The sequence below is a fragment of the Numida meleagris genome, chromosome 1 (assembly GCF_002078875.1).
Source record: "Numida meleagris isolate 19003 breed g44 Domestic line chromosome 1, NumMel1.0, whole genome shotgun sequence".
Taxonomy (NCBI): Eukaryota; Metazoa; Chordata; class Aves; order Galliformes; family Numididae; genus Numida; species Numida meleagris.
Window position 1 is genome coordinate 106203958 of NC_034409.1, and position 19201 is coordinate 106223158.

General features: G+C 41.2%; 1 protein-coding gene across 2 annotated transcripts in view; it reads left to right on the plus strand.

The window, feature by feature from the left end:
* Positions 1–17397, plus strand: part of PCP4 (Purkinje cell protein 4) — a 52830-nt gene extending 35433 nt beyond the window's left edge. For both annotated transcript variants that reach the window (XM_021405867.1, XM_021405863.1), the window contains exon 3: positions 14943–17397. In XM_021405867.1, coding sequence (XP_021261542.1) covers positions 14943–15070 — 128 coding nt within the window. In that variant the 3' untranslated portion in view covers positions 15071–17397. The remainder of the gene's footprint in view (positions 1–14942) is intronic.

The window sequence follows — 19201 nt, forward strand, 5'->3', positions numbered from 1 at the left end:
GTTGGTCAATTGTGTGTGTCAGCTAAGATGGTGTTTCAGATTGGTTTTATTGACAATCTGGCATGTCTGTAAATCAAAGGAGAACTCAGAGTGTCTGTCAAAGCTTAAATTCAGGTAATAGAAAATGTTTTCCATGCACGTTTCAAATAAGCAACAGAGTTAAGCGCTAGAGAAATCCTCAATCACAGAACGTGTAAAGGAGAGCTTTGATTAGCTTTTGTATTCTGTATAATAATTTTAAATAAGAAAAAAATATTTTTGGAGGCTAAAACTTTGAGGAATCATTGGCAACCCTCAAAACACCTGCACGAGAATATCCACATTCCCTTTTTAACCCTATTTAAAGATTTTTGTCTATCTATATCTTTATTTCATTTTTTATAATCTTTACTCACATTATGTACACTTACTTTGTTTGTTATTATCTGGATTGGTGGCAAGACTGAATCACCGAGCTGCTGAATGCTACTGGTTATCAAATCCATTTTCAGATGTATACAGCCTTGCCAAAATTCAGCTGCTTTGGCTGAAATTTGCTATGTTGGTTGCTTGCCCTCAAGCAGAATTTATTTTGGAGCGGTTCAGCAAAGTCATTCCAGTTGTTTCTAAAATGAGTCTTGAGCAAAATACTAGCATGTCTACCAATTAAAAACAATTTCTGGATGCCTCTATTTGGATTACTTCGAACTGTTGTCATTTTGAACAGAAACTTGATTTACCATTTGGGATGTGGCTTTTCTATCTTCAAACATTGCCAAGTTGTAAGTGTTTGGAAAGATGAGCTTAAAATTTGCATGCAATCAGTGAAGCAGTTAATTTTTTATTAAATCACTGAGCGAGGTAGTAAGCACCAAGACAAATAAACCAATGCTGTCTTTGCGGGGCTTGAGGAACTTAGTTTTCTTTAATTGCTTCTGCTTGTTTCTGTAAGCTACGTTTTGGCCAGGAACTGTAGCTGAGAGCACGATGTGCCTTCTGTGTTACCAAGGCACCACAGTTACTTAAGAGGAAATGTACCTTCTTCCTTGAATCTGGAGAGGACAAAAAGTACAGGTAGGAGTTCAGAGGATGGAATGATGGAGTTCAGTCAGTCTTGTCAGGAAACTACAGCCTCAGAATACTTAGGGAAGGACTAGTGAGTGGAAACTGGGATTAGAAGGGAGGAATATGAAAAGGCACATGGTAACTGCAAGAGACCAAGAGTCAGCTAGTATGGGAGCAGGCTGGGATGGAGTTCTGAGGTTAGGGGATACTCTGGTACAATTTTGGGGACTACGACTAACCAGATAAAGAAAAAGCAGTGTTGAGGTCTACTGGAGAACTGTAATGAGGATCTCGGCTGGGAAAGAGATGGGGCTAAGCCAGAGTTATACAGAGAAGGTAGAACAGAAAGGGCCACCACATCTGAAGATGTCAATAAGCAATGAAGTCCCTGCCCCTGATGCCCATGCCTTCCGTCTTTTAATTGTTCCTTTCCTATCAGCCATATGAAACCCACCAGCAAAATATGCAATTCATCCCATTTCCTACTGATTCTGACTGAGGACGACAGCCTACTATTGCCATTAGTTATTTAATTAAAACAAGAGGTCTGTGTGGTGGATCTAGCAGTTCCAAATAGTCATGCTGAGGAGCCATGTGGGTGTCCATATGTTGTAGCAGAATATATATTTTTTTCATTAAATCTAGGAAACACAACGTGCTCCTAAGACTGTAAAGGTTGCAAAGTCAAGAATTTGAAACAGGATTTTCTGGAATTAAAGTTGTCTGTACAAAATTAACAGAATTAATTGCACTGTAGTTTGTCATTGACTAACTTTTTTGTGCTCAACTTTGCAATGTTAATATCCTTTCAAGACAGCTCTATGCATGCAATAAACATGCAAGTTAAGCAGGAGGGAAACCTTTATTCCCTGGCCTCAGTTAGATTTTCATGTCAATTAGACTGTCTGGCAGTGGATTTAATAACTCTCTAATTGCAATTGCAGCACTTTGCTAAATCAATGCCCACCCTTCCTGATAAAATTGTTTTTAAGTAGCAGTTGTTAAAATGCCTCAGGTGAAAACTTAGTGAGGTGAAAAGAAAGGTAGGTGGAATAGGAAGCCTTCATGACTTCTAATCTCACCCCACTCTAATTTGTTGTTTTTTAAAATTCTTTTTGCCTTTTCCTTTTAATTTACAGCCTTATAGTCAGCAGCAAACTCCTCCATGATCTTACAAGTCGCATGGATGACTTGTGAATCTACAAGGGTATGAAACGTAGCATACATTTACAGCAAAGTATTTCTTTTTGAACCTTGCTGAGGCTTACTGCCTAGCACTTCTCAGTTCATTGCCCAGAAGTTCTTCTCTTTAAATTATGCTTGAGATATGGGATCCCACCTCCTTCCACTATGTGAATCTTTTTATTTTAAAAAAGCAAAAAAACTGAAAACCACAGTGTCACCTTGAAATGAATGATCATGTGCAGTAACCACTGCCCAAAATCTCTGTGCAGCCTAATGCCCTTTCTCCCTTTTGTCTCACTGTCAGTCTTTTCAGCACAAGGCAGAGATCTATCGACATATGGGACAAAGACTGTCACAGACACAGGGAAATGGGATTCCTATGTTTTGAGGCCATGTATACATATTCCATAAAGGTGAACGGGGCTGTGCTAAGGGGGCTCTAGTAGGGTGGTTGTGCTTGTACCTTGTTTGCTGGGACTTCTGAGGAAAATGTGGTGCTGCTGAACCAGAATGGGATTGAGAAAAGGGAGGATATTCTGTTCTGAAGAAGGAGGCAGGGAGTATTCCAGGTGACAGAAGTCTTGTTCTGTAGCTCTGAAGCCTGAAAAGCAGCCTTGGTTGAGGGCCAGTATTTCATTGCCACCACTTTATTGGCAGCTCAGGAATGCACTGTACTTCAAGCACGTACAACCTTTCTTTGTGTCCTTGGTGTACTGTATTGGTTTGCAGAATGCACCATCTGTCAGGAGAATGAGACCATTTTCCCTTCTCTGCTCCGCAACCTCCTGATATATACCAAATGTTAGTAGTACAGGCTTACCTTCTCCTTTCACTGTGATTTTACTGGAAAACCATGCTTGCTTCTACCAATATCTGGAAAAAAAAAAGCATATATGATTTCAATACATGGTCTGCAGAAGGTGGGTACTCTTTTTTGCTTGCTACACACCTGAGAATAAGCTCACTGCAACCTAGCCTTAATAACCTACACTGTAGTCAGGTGCTTGTCAGAGCCCATAAGTGCATTCTCATGGGAGAACAGTCCCTCTACCCTTTGTCTGAAATAGGATCTGGCTAAAAAATGATTTTGCTGACTCAGTGCCTAAAACCTAGAAGGTTTGGAATATCACTTTTTCATGAGATGGTCAAAGGAAAAAAAGTTCAAGCAGTGTTTGAAGTACTCTCTGGTGCCTTTTGTGCCTGACCTTGCTCATTAATCTCTGCTACTTTGAAAAAGCTTGGAAAATTACATTACCTTATGCCGTCAGTCCTCACTCAATAAATACGGGCACTGAAGTCAGGAATGAGAAATCCCACAGAGCTTTGGTATCGACTTGCTAGAATTCCAGGCTTCAGCCTTGCAGTACAGTAACTGCCTATAAGTAATGAGCAAACTGCTGAGAAGGACACCTTGCCCTTCTGGATTTGTTCCCCACTCTTTCAGAAAATCTATTCATTGCCGTTTTTCACTCTGTTATGCCAAACAGTAAATTGTCCAATGTGCCAATAAGGGCTTCTGTATTACTCTGTGAGAGAATTTGTGGGAGGCCTGAGCTGTGTTCATGTTCTGTCTCAGAGCTAATAGACTTATTATTAACCTTCGCATCAGTTTCTACAGCAGAAAAAAAAGACCACGATGTGTGATATTTGTGTATTTTTTCCAGTAAGGAGTGATAAAGCACTAATTCGTGTTATTTGGCATTTAAAGAACAGAACTGTATTCTTCTGTAAAAGTCGATTTCTTGGATGAATCAGCCAGGACTTCAGTGCAGAAGCCATGCCTTCTCCTCACCCATAGGCACTGCATGGGACCCAGGAAGGAAGGAGAGAGGATTTGTGGTGGGGAACTGTACTGAGAGGCATTCACTGTGTTTTATGTGTGCTTCAAGACTTTACAGTCCCTTGTCAGCAGGGACTTGCCTTAGTTCAGATCAGCGATGAGAAGCACTGCTAGCAACATCTTCAAGATGTTACTTGTCTTTCCCAGCACATCTGACTCACCCATTTTATTTCTCCTTTTTGTGATCTCAGTCAAGAAGTCAAGTGATAGCTGCCTTTGCCACCTGCTAAGTGCAACAAAGTTCCTTTTGAACATCTCCCCTTTTCAGCAGAAGGGCTGCAGCCATCACTTGGCTTATTATTGGCTAAATAGCACAGCACAGATTTGGTGTTTGCAGGAGTTTGCAAATTCATTTATAGTTCTCACAGCAACTGTCATTTGTCTGCTTATTCAAATGAAGTATTCAGTATTGCTTGTTGCGCTGTTAACTGTAATCCCTTTTAGGGAAATGGAAGCCTTACTGAGGTATGCTTAAAAGAAGGCTTATATAAATGAAATAGTTTCTACTTAGCATGCAGAAATACATGCATACACAAAAATTTACTATCTTTGAAATAAATGGAAAGTATGGAAAGAGGTGCTGATATGTTTTTTGTCTGTTCAACTGTTTATCTTGAGAAATGTATGCAAACTGTTCAGTCAGCTCCTGAGGGAACATAAGAGGATCCAGATCAGCTGCACAACTGGCAGCTTCACTGGCAATCTCAGCAGAAGGAACAAATGTTCATTTTGACCCTTTGTTGAAGGTGAGCTGTTCTCCCTAGCAGTGGGATGGAAGCACACAGATGGAGTAGTATGAGAAGGCGTGCACTACTTTTCTTTATTTTGTCTTTCTTCTTGAAGCAAATAAGGTTTCTCAGCTGCTGGAGTGTCAGCGTAGTACCATTTGTTCAGCCTACATAATTTATTTGATGAGAAGGAATTTCACATGAAGTAGCAAATAAGTTTGACCATATGAAATTCCCCAGTGTGGTTCAGATATCTCTCAAAGTCAGGGAATGTGATCCATTAGATTAAGCATCAATGTCAACATTTGAGCTCATCACCATGAACTCCCTTTGTAGCTAATAGAGAACTAGATAATACAAGAAGGGAATTTGAGGGTGAGAATGATGCTATCCTAAAATGGATGCCTGAAGTAGGTCGGATGGATGGCACCCTTAGAATGCCTGTTTCTCTCCACCGGGCAGCGGGTCTGTTTCTGTAGTGAGTTTCTGTTAAGTTCTGATGTAAGCAACTACAACTCAAGTTAGATGCATTTTGCTCAGGAATTGGAGAGAGTTTTTTAGCTAGAATCCAGTCTGTAAACGTTCAGCCTAATGAGTTTCTGCATGATGTGTGACAAAGCTTTCCAAATGGCTGTTGGGCAAGACAGCCCATAATATACTGACAGCACCCTCCAGCATATAATTCCTTCTCATCCTTTCAGAGCCATATTGACACAGTATCTCAGTTTGTTTCCCCTTACTACTATTTCTATTTCACATTCTCTTGAGGTGCCCCTTTTCTTTAGAAATGTAAGCAGACCAGCCTGCAGGGGAAATAAGCATATTATGTGGCTTTCTGTGTTCAGTGGAGACGTAGTAAACTCAAATTAACAATTCTGTTCAGATAACAGCCCAAGCAGAAGCAAACAGTGGAAATTTCCTAGTGCACTCCTGCAGTGGAATTGCTTTGCTTTGTCTTGGAAAGCTACATCTGAGAGCAGCAGCTTTCAGGAGTCAGAGGAATTTAAATTCTGTACATTTAGGGGGAGAGTTTTACTGTGTGGCATGTTCAGCAAAAGACTACCTGGGACTGGACTGCATCAGTCCAGTCCAGTCTGTAGCGGTTGCAGTTGTGGATGCTGGAACTGAAGTTACAAATCATGTTTATGACCAGATCCACTTGAAGCTGCAGGACTTTGAGAGTGGCCCAGCTGCTTCCCCAGGCACTCCCAAGCTGACATGTAATGCAGAATGTTAATACTGTACAGATTTGTATTAAAGCAGTGGCTTTTTCATGGTGGGACTCTACCGAAGTAGTTGTCCTATTACCAACACACAGAAGTGCCTATATTTATCCTAATAAAAGTTGCTATGTTTGGACATAATTTATTTCTTTTACATTTAAAGTGAATGCTTCTTACAGACAATCTAATTTACAAGGAATTTATAGATACCGTGTGATAAGACAGGGGATACAGAGGTACTGAAATGACTCCTTAACTGTATAATGCTGAATGGCAAAGTTCAGGGTTCTTGTACCTTATGCTGTCTACTGCTGAGTATGCAATTAAATACTTTATAAATGTGATGGATTTTACAAGAGGAGGAGAACCTTTTCTTACTGTGATTTTCCAAGCACTCATGTAATGGTTTTAATAGATTCGCAGAATGGCTTATCTTGGAAGGGGCCTCAAAGCCCACCCAGCCCCAACCCCTGTCGTGGGCAGGGCTGCCCCCCACCAGCTCAGGCTGCCCAGGGCCCCATCCAACCTGGCCTTGAGCGCCTCCAGGGATGGGGCACCACAGCTTCTCTGGGCAGCCTGTTTTCATAAAAGTTGCCCTGAAAACTTAAAATAGAGCTCTCATTAGTTGCTAACAAGAGTTCTGCTCGTGTACAGTGATGCCTAGAAATTGCCCTAATTTTACATTTTGAAGATAAGCAGAGCAAAATTGGCCTCTTCCTTTCCTTCATTTTGTGTGTGAAGAGAAACACGTTCTAACTGTATCATAGTTCTTTTGATTGACTCTTCTCCTTTTTCTGATTGACAGGTTTTCTTCTGTAACCTGTGCCATCTTCCTCAGCTCATCTGATTTTGGCAGTACCTGAATTTGAGCCCCCTTTTTTTGCTACTTCTGTGTGGCATGTTGTGATCGCTGCTATTTCTCTGAGCTTAATCCTTAGCTAACCTTATAAACTGCAAAGAGAGAGAGGTGATAAAGAATAACATTCCTGGAAAGTGCCACTGCTATGCGACTCAAGGGAAGCAGTATCGCATTTGAGGATGAACAGCCTTCTTTTGCGTTTCCTTTGTAAGAACTCTCAGGTACCATTGGTATTCACATAATTAATAGCATGTGCCAACTCACTTTGAATTGGTTCCCAGTGGTCTTGAGCTACAAAGCATTCTGAAGGGCAGGAGGCTGCATCTCTATTAGAAAATAAAATGGGCTAGTACCTTTTCTCTGGCTTGGATGCAAAGTGGCGTAGTACAGCTTGCATCAGTAGGGCTATACTCTCCTTCCTGCAAAAAAAACCTGGGCGTTAACATCTCTCCTATCCACAAGGAAGAGCTGCTGGCCATGCCATCTGACCACAGTAGCCAGCCAGTACAGCCTGGCACAGCCCCAGCCATGCCAGTAGCACCCTATTTCATGCTCTAGAGAAGCTGTGAACAGTGACTAAGCCATGCTGTGGCCCTGTGAGTTTTGCTGGTGTAGCCACAGGCTGGGTGGCAGCCTTCCGGCTGTTCTCCGACTTTTATTTTAACATTTGCACCTGAGGACACTTTTGCAAAGGTCAGAGGACTGAGGAGCGGCGGAGGGGAGAGAATTTATTATTCTGCATTCGTAAGTGCCTACCACATTAGGGTTCCCATCTATGACTTGGAGTGCCTGAATGCTACCATAATAGGAAAGTAACTGATCATATATTAATCAAGCGGTTGACTAGCGAGGCAAGAGGGTGGTTTGCTTCACGCGCTGCTGAAATGCAGCTCTTTTCACAGCAAAGCTGTTTAAAGGTGCAGTGCTTAGTGAAGACAGGAGAACTGGAAATTGCACAGGAAATTAAAAACACATTGTAACAATTCCCATTTAAAGCTTGGCTGGAACATTGGGGATTGCATTGGGGCGGACACTCATATAACTTTGGACTGAGATTGTGAGGAGGGTCGTGGCTCACTTTCTGAAGGATGGTTCTTGGGGTGTACCTGCTGGCAGGGCTTCATTCTGCAGTGACACAGGGTCATGACTGTGCCCTTTCTTTGTCCCCAGCACCACTTCCTTTTAGATGCCAGAGATTTCTGTTGGATTTAGAAGTCAGTCTAGCACTCCGCAGGTGCAAGTTTAGCTAGCAGGAGATGAGATTATACAGCTAGAATGGCCATTTTACTTTGCTCTGTAGATAGTTAAACTTCCACGGAGTTTAGTCTCCCCATGCAGAGGTGAATTATGCCTTGTATTTTCATAGCCAGGATAGCTTGTAGATCCCCATTAACACAAATGTACCTATCTATGCATCAGTTATGTGTTTGTAAGGCATTTGGAAGGTCTTTAATTGATACATAAATTATTTTGGAGATGAGGAATGATTGCTTAAATAATACTCGCATTTAAAGAAAAACAATATTTATTTCTGTATTAATTGTTGAGCAAAATTGATCTACCTATATTTGGCTACGAATTAGTTGAAAACACAATTTTTGTAAGTTGAATTTTATTACAATTCTTTTTGGTTTCATTATATTTTACCCCAATATGTATATAGTTTTGTTCTACTTCACTGAATATCAGAAATAATATTTCTGCTCTCTCATGTTGTTAAAGCCAGGAAAAAAAAAAAAAGATTAATCAGACCCTTCTGAAACCTCATACCAAAATAATTATTTTGCTTCACACTGTGCTTCTGAAGTCACAGGAGCTTACCATGCTCCAAGGTTTTCTCTTCAGTTTCAGAAATTATTGCTGTGTGGACACTGCATTTCTCCAGCACCTCCCATCCTCAAATAACTGGCCGTGGAAAATTAGCACCTCTCTATGAGCCCATAACCACCCCCACTGTTGGGTGATTCTTTGCTGGTATCGACAGAATAGACAGCTTTTGACTTTGGAAAGTGGCCCTTGAATGTCTGAGTTCATGATGAAATGCAGAAACAAGAACAAATGTAATGATGCGTTCCTTGTCACAAAATGCGTGTATCACCCTGCAGCATTTTTAATAAGTAGGAAGGAAAAATATTGTGTTATTCTTAAGCTAATTTCTGTCCTTAATAGGCATAGTAACTGAACCTTTGAGTTGGATTATCTCTGTGAGTCAGTTAGTGGTGCGCTGTTGACTATTTGACTTTTTATTCAGCAAAAGAATGGGTTAGAAAATAAATAAGTAAAATGAGGCAATGTCATTTACCTTCCTTTCTTGTATGGGCTTGGGCAACATCCACTCCTCCAGCATTCCCATCTGTTCATATGCCTTCTGAAGTGAGAGCCTGCTTGAGAGCAGCTGGGTGACCAAAACAAAGACTCAGAGCCAACTGCTGGGTTATGTGGCCCTGGTAACTGCCTGGAGATATTTTAGTGCTGAGAAATAGATTGCTTCCTATTATCAGCCATAAGATCAGTTTGGGTGTTATTTTTCCTCATCTTGCAGAGAAAGAAAAGACAAGGTTGAGTCCCCTAGCTCTTCCTCCTTTTTGTCCTTCCTCTAAAAGACAAAACCTCATCTTGCACTTCCTGACCCCTCAATTGAATACAGAGAAGAAAGAATGGTTGTGTCATCTCTTGGTTTTCAAATTGACAGTTATATTGACTAAAATGTGGCTGTCCATACACCTAAGCACCCACATGTTTTCTCTGTTTGCTTTGTGCAGTCTAGTCAGGAAAAAAATGACTTCTTACAACATAAAGGTAATGCTCCACACGAATGTCAACATCTGTGAGATTTCTGCCCATTTTTGTCCTCCTTAATTAGAGACTGTTCTGCCTCATTGGACGGACTGGTGTAATAGCTTGGGATCAGGGTGGCATGAAGACTGTCACAGCTTGAACAATCTTTTGAACTGTGGGAGGTAATGATCCTGCCTAACGCAAAATACTGCTTCCAGCATGTCATGGGACACTGTGATTCTTTCCCACATTTCATTTGGCCTTTTTCTAAATGCTGCAGTTCACGCCCTGAAAAATGCAGTATTTTTATGAGTATATTCCACCTTCAGTGTAGTCCTATAATTCCTATTTAATGTGGGCTGGGTGAGCAGGGGTGGAGGATAGCACTTAAAGACATGAAATGACACTTAGAGACTCCAGCTCATGCAATTTTTCATGCTGAATATTTTTCCAGTCAGTGACAAGCAAACTACTTCATCTGGTGGATGGAGAAATGAGAATAAACAGTGAGTCCTCTTGTCCTCCAAACCCAGCCAACCAGCTTTTGTCCGTCAATGAACACATCTAGGAAACATTAGTCTGTTACCTCTTTGTTCAAGGGCCACAGAAGACTTCTTTCTAGGCTTTTGGCCCATAGGGAATAAACAACTTTCTCTTTTTCCAGTGTTGTCATAATTCATTTTTCTTTAAACTAAAAAAGTAAATGAAAGAAATGGCTGAAGGCGTATTTGTGAATAATTACAGTTGCACCACATTTCTCTAGAGTTGTCTGGGTAGATCTGAATGTGTAAGGTTTTATTGTTTTCCTTGTTACAGGCAGTTTCATTATCCATCCAGTGTTTGCTATGGCTCATGAGGCACTGCAGCAGATTACAGAGAGAACTTTCTAATGTTTCATCTGGAAATTGAATAAGTAGAACTTTTTCAATTGCAACAATGTGAAATGAGCTTTCAGGATTTTAAATTTGGAAAACCGCTAATTAGATGCAGTTTCAGGCTCTCCTGCTGGGATGACTATTGATATACTGAAGTAAAGTTTGGACTGTGCAAGTTGTTTCAGTCTTTAGGCCTGTGAAATTAGTCTGTAATGCCAAAATGGTTCTGGGCATGATGATGAAGGGACTCATCAAGAAGTCAATGTTGTGCTCCATGCAGTTCATTCTGTCACAGCTTGGATTTGCCTAAGATGCATGGCCGTGATGAGATTGTTCTTTTCACCCCCCCCGTTGGTGGGGATCCCAGCTGATGAACCCAGCTGGTACACCTGGTGATTCTACCGATTTTGATTTCCTAACCCCTCAAAACCACAAGTCCTTTGTGAATTGAAGTCTACTGACACAGACCCCTCATACTGGCCAGTGAAAGAAGAGCAGAAATCCTTTGATATCTGTGTGGAAAAATCTGCACCTAAATTAGTCTAAAAAGTGTAGATACCAACAAAATTCTGTGTGTGACAGGGAGGGGAGAGAATTCAGAACTAGATTCAAAGTCTGGTTGTAAACTCTGTGCAAGAGCTTGCTGGCCTGCTGAGACAGAAAATTGCCTGGGTTTGCAGGTCACTTCCAAACTAGTTATTCCTTATGAAAGAAAAGCTAGGCATGGGAGTCAGTGAATGAAAGAAGGACGTTTGCATGGACTTGCATTCAATTCACTGATTTGAGCATTCAAACTTACTAACCTGCATGTTTGAAATGTGTGAGCAGTATTAATGGGTAAAACTAGCATGGAATAGGTACATATATAGTAGAAAAGGTTCCAGAAAGCTTTGTCACTCTTACTGGTGCAGTAAGGTCATCTTTAATCTATACAGGTCCTGTGTATAGGTTGGGTTTTCATTGCGATTAAGTGGGCCAGTTTTTAACTCATACTTTTAACGCTGACCAACCAGTAAAACAAAAACAGTGATCATAGTGGGGTGTGATATATTTCCAATCATTAGGCTACTTTTAGTAAAGCAACTCAAGCTAAAATCTAGAATCTTTTTCCTTTAGCATAGACAAAGCTGAAGGAGGTGCACCATTACATTCTCTCTCCAGATCAACAATCCATCTGTTAAAGTGTCTGTGTTTTGACAGACATCAATAGAATGGGGGAGAACTGCAAGACAATCTAATTCCCAGCTTTTATGGAATGCTCCATTTAGCTACACAAGACTTAAAAATCTTTAAACAAATATGTCTGTGTATTTCTATATATATTCATGAACTCTCTATGTATTCAAATGTGGATATACACATACATGAAAATAGAAAGATAAGGGTGGGCACAGAAAGAAAACACAGTTATGTCATATGCGTTGTATATAAATGATACAAGTATTTCATTACAATGTACATTAATCATTTGTGTATTTCTACACCACCTATAAGCAAGCAATGGAAGTATTAATTATGCTTTAAAATATCTTTTATTTTGAAAAGTTCTGATTTTCTAATCTACAAGTCTAAATCATGGCTGAAAACAAATGGTCCAAATATTTGTATGTATTGACTGAAAAATAGAGTTACAGAAATTATTCGTTAGAAATTTTGCTTTTGATTTCAACAAGAATGGGTCCAAAAGCAAAAAGAAGTCAGATAGATCTTCAGGTATGCTGAATTATTGTAGCACAGTTGATTTTAATACAATAATAATAATTCACACCAGGCAAGATTAATTAAAAATTTTAGAGAATAAATACTTTTTTTTGAGTCTATAAATAGTGGTAAGACTGCTGAGTCACTACTGCAAGTTAACATACTGTTAAGATTGTTGTAGGACATGAGTTGTGCAGGCCACATTTCATCAAGTGTTACCAGTTGTGTCAACTCACCCACGGGAAGTGAAGCTGGGCAACCTGGCAGGACTACAAAGATGCCGTTCGCTATTATAGGGAAAAAAATTGTGTGGCTGAAGCTCAATTAGAGTTGAAGCCAGCCAGTTCTGTGGGGGACACATGAAAGGGCATTTTAAAATATGTTTGCAGCAGACGGAGGACCAAAGATAACATTGGTCTGTTACTTGATGAGGATGGTCATCTCACAAGCAGGGACATAGACAAAGCAGAGATATTTGATGCCTTCTTTGCCTGTCTTCAACACTGGTGATGAGCTCTGGGGGTCACAGAGTTGGAGGACCATCACTGCAGTAACGATACAAAACTCCCAGTCAACCCTGAACCTGTGCAGGATTTGCTGCTATAGGTGAATGCACATAAGTCTACATGGCCTGCTGGGATTCATCCCAGGGTGCTCAAACAGCTGACTGATGTCATTGTGAGACCTCTCTCAATTATTTTTCAACAGTCTTGGGAATCTGCAGAGGTGCCAGTTATCTGGTAGCTGGCAAACACTGAGTTTTCAAGAAGGGCTAGAAAGAAGACCCTGGTAATTATAGGCCCATTAGTCTCATTTCAGTGCCTGGTAAAATTGTGGAGATTATTCTGGGAGTTATAGAAAAACACCTGAACGACAATGCAGACACTGGTAACAACCAACATGGGTTCACGAGGGGAAAGTCCTGTTTAACATACTTAATTTCCTTTTACTGCAAGGTTACCCACATAGTTGACCAAAGGAAGCCAGTTGATGTTATCTTTTCGGATTTCAGTGAAGATTTTGATACTGTTTCTTGCATTATCCTTTATGGACAACATGTCCAGCATATGGCTAGACAAAACCATAATGTAATGGGTGAGCAATTCACTGATGGTTTGGGCTCAGAGGGTTATAGCAAATTGGCTGGCAGCCAGTCACCATGGGGATTCTGCAGGGATCCACTTGATGACGAATTTTCTTCAATGTTTTCATTAACAACTTGGATACAGGTCTGGAAGGTATGTTGAATAAGTTTTTAAATGACACTAAATTGAAGGGGAGGCCTCATGGCGGCTGCAGCTCCTCACAGGGAGCGGAGGGGCAGCGCTGAGCTCTGCTCTCTGTGACAGCTACGGGCCTGAGGGAACGGCATGGAGCTGTGTCAGGGGAGGGGCAGCTGGGGGTTAGGGAAAGGGTCTGCACCAGAGGGTGGTCACAGCCCCAAGAGCCAGCGTTCAGCATCTGGACACTGCTTTCAGAAATACAGTCTGATTTTAGGTGGTCCTGTGTGGAGCCCAGAGTTGGACTCGATGATCCTAGTGGGTCAGTTCCAACTCGGGATATTCTGTGATTCTAAGAAATGAAAATCTGCAGCGTCAGGATGACGCATAGTGCCATTGATTTCAGAGCGGATTAACTGATTATTTCATTACTAGTGTAAAATTTTTGTTAAAATGTATCAAGGATACTTCTCTGTGAGTGATACTCTCCTCTTCAGAACAACATTAAGTTAACAGGATCCTACTAATGGAGGAGAAATTTTGACATATGGGCAAGTAAATTAGTTTTCATTTTCTTATTGCTGATTTCACAAAGTCACTGCAGGGCTGAGATACAACGATGTGAGTGAGTTCAACAAACAACTTTATAGAGCAGAGAATGTCAGTGGTATGATGAGGTTGATGGAGTGAGTATGTATGTGTTCTCACTTTGTTAGTCTAGGCAGATTAGAGTTATTGTTGCAAGGAGGGCAGGAGTTTTCCTACAGCTGCACTTTTAAGCCGTGAGTGGATGAAACAAAATTCAGCAAAGTCAGCTGGGCTGTGTCTGTGTGGAGACCTAATGTAATTGAACCGAAGCTGAAGAATGGGAATAAAGGAAGGCAAGGAGCCAAGGATCAGGGCTGAAAGGCAATAACAGAGCCTGTGAAGAGTGACAGTGGCAAAAAGAGAGATTGAACATAAATGATTCAGTGGGGAAGAGCAGTATGTGCTGAAAGGGATGAGGCAGGAAACAAGTGAAAAAGATGGAAATTAGACTTAGGAAGTAATATCTCTTCCTCTTAACACCGGAGATGGGATAGGAACAGGATCCTTATCCCTATTTTAAAATATTTTAAGGGGCCTTTGTTCTGAAGTAAACATGGGGAAGTGAGTAGGGTCCCTCAGCCCCTCGCTGTTAAGTACTCAGGCAGAAGAGGACTTCCTGATATGTCAGGTTGTTGTGTAATGAATTCTGAGCACCACTGGGATGTCACTTCTCAGTGACTAGCTATAAACGGGTTGTCACAGATGCTGCTGTTTCGGGGAAGGGGTGGGTTTGATCAGCTGTGCTAGCCAAAACTGGTCCCAGAGTTTTATTTGAATATGCTCCCCATCATCGTGGCTGTGTTTGTGGAGGAGGAAGGGACAGGGTGTTTCATGTGTGCTGTCCAGTGATTGCATCTATTTGAAAAATGTATTGATGTTTTGTTTTGCTTTCTTTGGGCAGATGGACAAAAGAAAGTTCAAGAGGAATTTGACATAGACATGGATGCGCCAGAGACAGAGCGGGCGGCCGTGGCGATACAGTCCCAGTTCAGGAAATTCCAGAAGAAAAAGGCGGGGTCCCAGTCCTAGTAGCTACCTCATAGCTGAAAGCAAAGTAACCCTGAAATGATTTATCAAGAAAATCAGAAATATCACAAAAATGCATGTACAGAAATGATCAATATTTAAAGCCTCATTGGCAGATAACAAACCATAAGCTTGTGTGTGACTTCATCCCAGGTGTTTCACACCCATTATCCTCTGTAACTCACCATTTTACTTGATGTTGTAATAAAAAGTTAGGGTGAAGTAATTAAAGTGTCTGCCTTCATCTGTCCTTTCATATTAATCTAGCAAGCGCAGCGTTACAAATGAACCCAGCCCAGATGCCTATTTTCCTCTTCACTTAAAGCGTGGAGACATAACGGCACCGTATGTTACAAGGTTTTTGCTGAGAGATGAAAGCATGTGCCTCAGCCCTGCTTACCTCATTTGGAGAATTCCAGCTGCCAGCCAAATGGAACAATAAAATCCCTTTCTCATAATAAGCTTAAAGTAAAAAGTTGCAGACAGAAGCTGACAGGAGGAGAAGAGGTATAGGAAGCCACGGATATTTATTTTTGTCTTGCAATTATGCCAGTAAAGTGGCTTAAGTGGGGAAATTGTCATTGTCCTTCCTGTTTGAATGATAAAGTCCAGCTTGGACTTTGGAGGGAAAAAAAAAGGAAAATCCAATTTCAGAACTCTTTGGAAGTTGTTTATTTTTATTTTTAAAAATAGAAGCTGACTCCCTATACTCTGTTCACTCTCCGTCTAGTCAGTAGCAATTTCTATGCCATTTCTCTATTTCATATTATTTGTAGTATTTGATCTCTATTTCATATTATTTGTAGTATTTGATGAGTAAATCAGACTCCCTCTCTCCATCTACACTACTTGTAATTTAAAGTGATTTTGCATGAAACCCTGTATCACTGTATTGGCCCAGTTTTTTATTCACAGAAAACAGCCACAGCAATGTTTCTTATACTGGGACGTTTTTTATTTTCTCCCTGCTGTAAAGGAGCACCAGTCCAGTTCCAGGCTAAACCTGAGTGAAAATCTTGCCTGGCGTCTAACCTGATCAGAAATTAGCTGCCTATATAGGGCGCAGGGAAGGTTCAGAAATAGTTTTCATGGTTTCTTGTAGTCAGAAAACTGAGCTATTTAGATGGAGCAACCAGCGTATTCACTACACAGAGACATGTCAAAAATCCCACCCTCTTCTCAGTTCCATCAGCAGGTGTGAGGGTTGCAGTAGGCGTCTTCATCCCTGGGGAAATTAGAGGCAGAAGTGTTTTCAGAAGGACTGGTGTTTACAGCAGTTCTCCAAGAAAGCAGCATAATCCTCACCTCCAGACTGACGGAGGCAGGGGTGCTGAGAGGTGGCAGCCTGCCTACCCTTAGCTGAACAGCCTGGAACTGAGACTGCTTCCGGTGTGAGAGATTCGGGTGTAATTCCCAGCTCTGTCTAGAGGCATTGGCTGTCTATTCTCCCTCCTGCCACAGCAGGACAGAGGACAGATCATCATGCCTCTCCTGTAAACTGGAAGCTACCTCTGAGGGATAGGAATGGAGGAAAAGTGAAGATCTCGAGCTGCTGGCAATCACTTCCCATGACAACCCCTTGGAGCAGCAATACTGAAAAGGTTCAAAGCTGTGAGTGAAAGCCAGGCTGCACGACTGCAGAAGGAAGGCCTTCAGCCTTATACAGGTTAAGGCACTTATAGCATTGGGCAGCAATTTAGTGAGAAGCTAAAATGTGATGGCAGGCAGTAGGAGCTCTGGTACCATGCTTAACTAGGAGGAGCCCGCGGAGATACCAGGCAGAGGAACTCTTGTGGATCCTGTGGGCAAGGCAGAACTGATGTGCAGAGACAGTGTGTGAGGTGTTCAATAAGCATAGCAAGACTGGGTGGGAATGGACAGGACATTTTAGATCTTAGTTCAGAGCTGATAAGCCCCTAAATGCCACCCAGATGCTGCCTTAGGCACTTTTGCCTGTGTCAGACCCTGGCTGTGTGCACATCTCTTGTAAAGGCAGAGTTCTCTGAGCTACAGCTGAGTGCTTCCACTCCAGGAGAAGCATTGATTCTCTGTGCTTAGGAATTTCACCTCAAACAACACTGCTGCTGTGCTCAAAGTGTACCTTATGGAGGCTACAGATTCCCCCCTTATCATTCACAGAGACTGCTCACCACTTAATAATCACTTTAGTATAATAATTGAAAAATTGTAATGGGTTTGGACTGCGTTGGTGTCATTTTGTTTAGATGAACATATGTCTGTAATAAGGGACTACATTTGCGTCCTGCATTATGTCATGTGAAATAGCATGAGCTCTGTAATAGCTACTTAACTGAATAAAAACTATGGGTAAGCACTAGGCTTTTATATTTGATCTGACATTCCTTGGACTTAAATTTCCTACACAACAGGAATAATCATATGGTTGGGACACAATGAAAGCAATTACATTATTGGAGCACAGCAACAAGGGCTGTTAGTAAATGAATTATGTCTCTTTCAGTAGCAGAGCTACACTCTAATGCAAAGTTTAGAACACATCTTATAAATACAGTCTTAATATACAGTGAAACGTAATGAGGAAATAGTGAGCTCATACAGTACGGGTATTAATGGTGGCCGCCCTTGTCAGACACAGTGCCCTTTTTATGAAAATGCTCGCATCACACATTCAGTTTGTATTCCCAAAAGAAGAAAGCTTTCTCACTCCCAAGTCTTGCTTTTCATCCTTTGTGCATTGCCAGGGTGGAAAATTTAATTTCCTTTCTTATCACTAATTCATATTTTTCAGAGCTACCTGGGTGTTACTGAGATGAGGGAAGGAGTTTGTTCCAACCAAGAGCTTCATTAAGATAGGAAAAAGAGGACATTCACACATCGCAGGCATTAATTTGAGTCTTCAGCTTCCAGACACTCACCAAGCTTTATAGTTTGCTGACAGCACATAGTTGGGAGTGACCAAGTCATGAAAAGCAAGATTTAAATGAGGTGGATATCTGTGCTGACATCTCATCACTTCCTGTAGGTAACAAGAAAGATCATTCGGAACAGCACGTATTACAGAAAACAGGGTTATGACTCCCAACACGTACACCCACGCCCTCCCCACACACACATCTGTTTCTGTCCAAATTACGTATCAGATTGCCCCAAAAGAGAACCTATGCTTAAATGATCAGAACAATTACCTGAGCATTTGAAATCTCTTGTTCACATCATTGCCTGGACCATGAACGTAACCTGTAAAGCTGAACAACAAAGGAGTCTATTAGAAGCAAGGAAACACTATCAGAAGGAACAAGAATGCCCAAATGAGGAAAAAACTTAGGGACATAAATTCTATCAAATTAAATGCAGAAAGGCAAGCTGAAAAAGAGCCTTCATTGTGTGGTTATAACTTTGTTTGAATCCTCTCAGACTAGTAGCCTACTGGAGGACTATGGGGAACCTCAGGTCTTGCAGAAAGTAGGAATTAATCTTCCATTAACACTAACAACAGAGGCTCCCACAATAGGGTTTTTTTTTGTTTTTTTTTTTTGTTTGTTTTTTTTTTTAAACAATGTATCAACCTGAGGAATTCGTCGTCAAACTGAAATGTTACAAGGACAGAGCTTGTAGTAAACTGACAAAATGAATAATAACAGGCTGCTGGGAATGGGTGAGATTGACCTGCATCTCCTAGAGGAGCTCATAAAGAGCAGCTGTTTTGGTTAACTCTTCCCTCACGCTGGCCTAATTTCCAGGGAAATAAGCTGTGGCAAATTAACAACAGATTTTAGAAGGGGTTCTAAGAGGGTTTGGGGTATTTTACAAAGACTGTCTTTATTAGGGAGCTGTAGGGAAGCTATGGTACGCCGTCATACAATGTTAGTACACTAACACCATCCCGATCTGTGGTGGCTGCAGTAAACAAGAGAGGTGGGTGATGGTAACCTAGGTGCACCTGGATTTTTAAAAAGTTTAGACAAGGTCTCTTGTGAGTATCTCTTAAAGCAATGAAAGAGTCCTGGAATTAATGGTAGGGTTCTCTTGCAGAGAAATAACTAGTTAAAGGAAAGGAGGTGAAAGAACGGAATGTCCAACTCTTAGAGATGAGGTGCTGACAGTGGGATTCCCAACAGCATCATGTGTTGTGGAATATCCTTACAAATCACT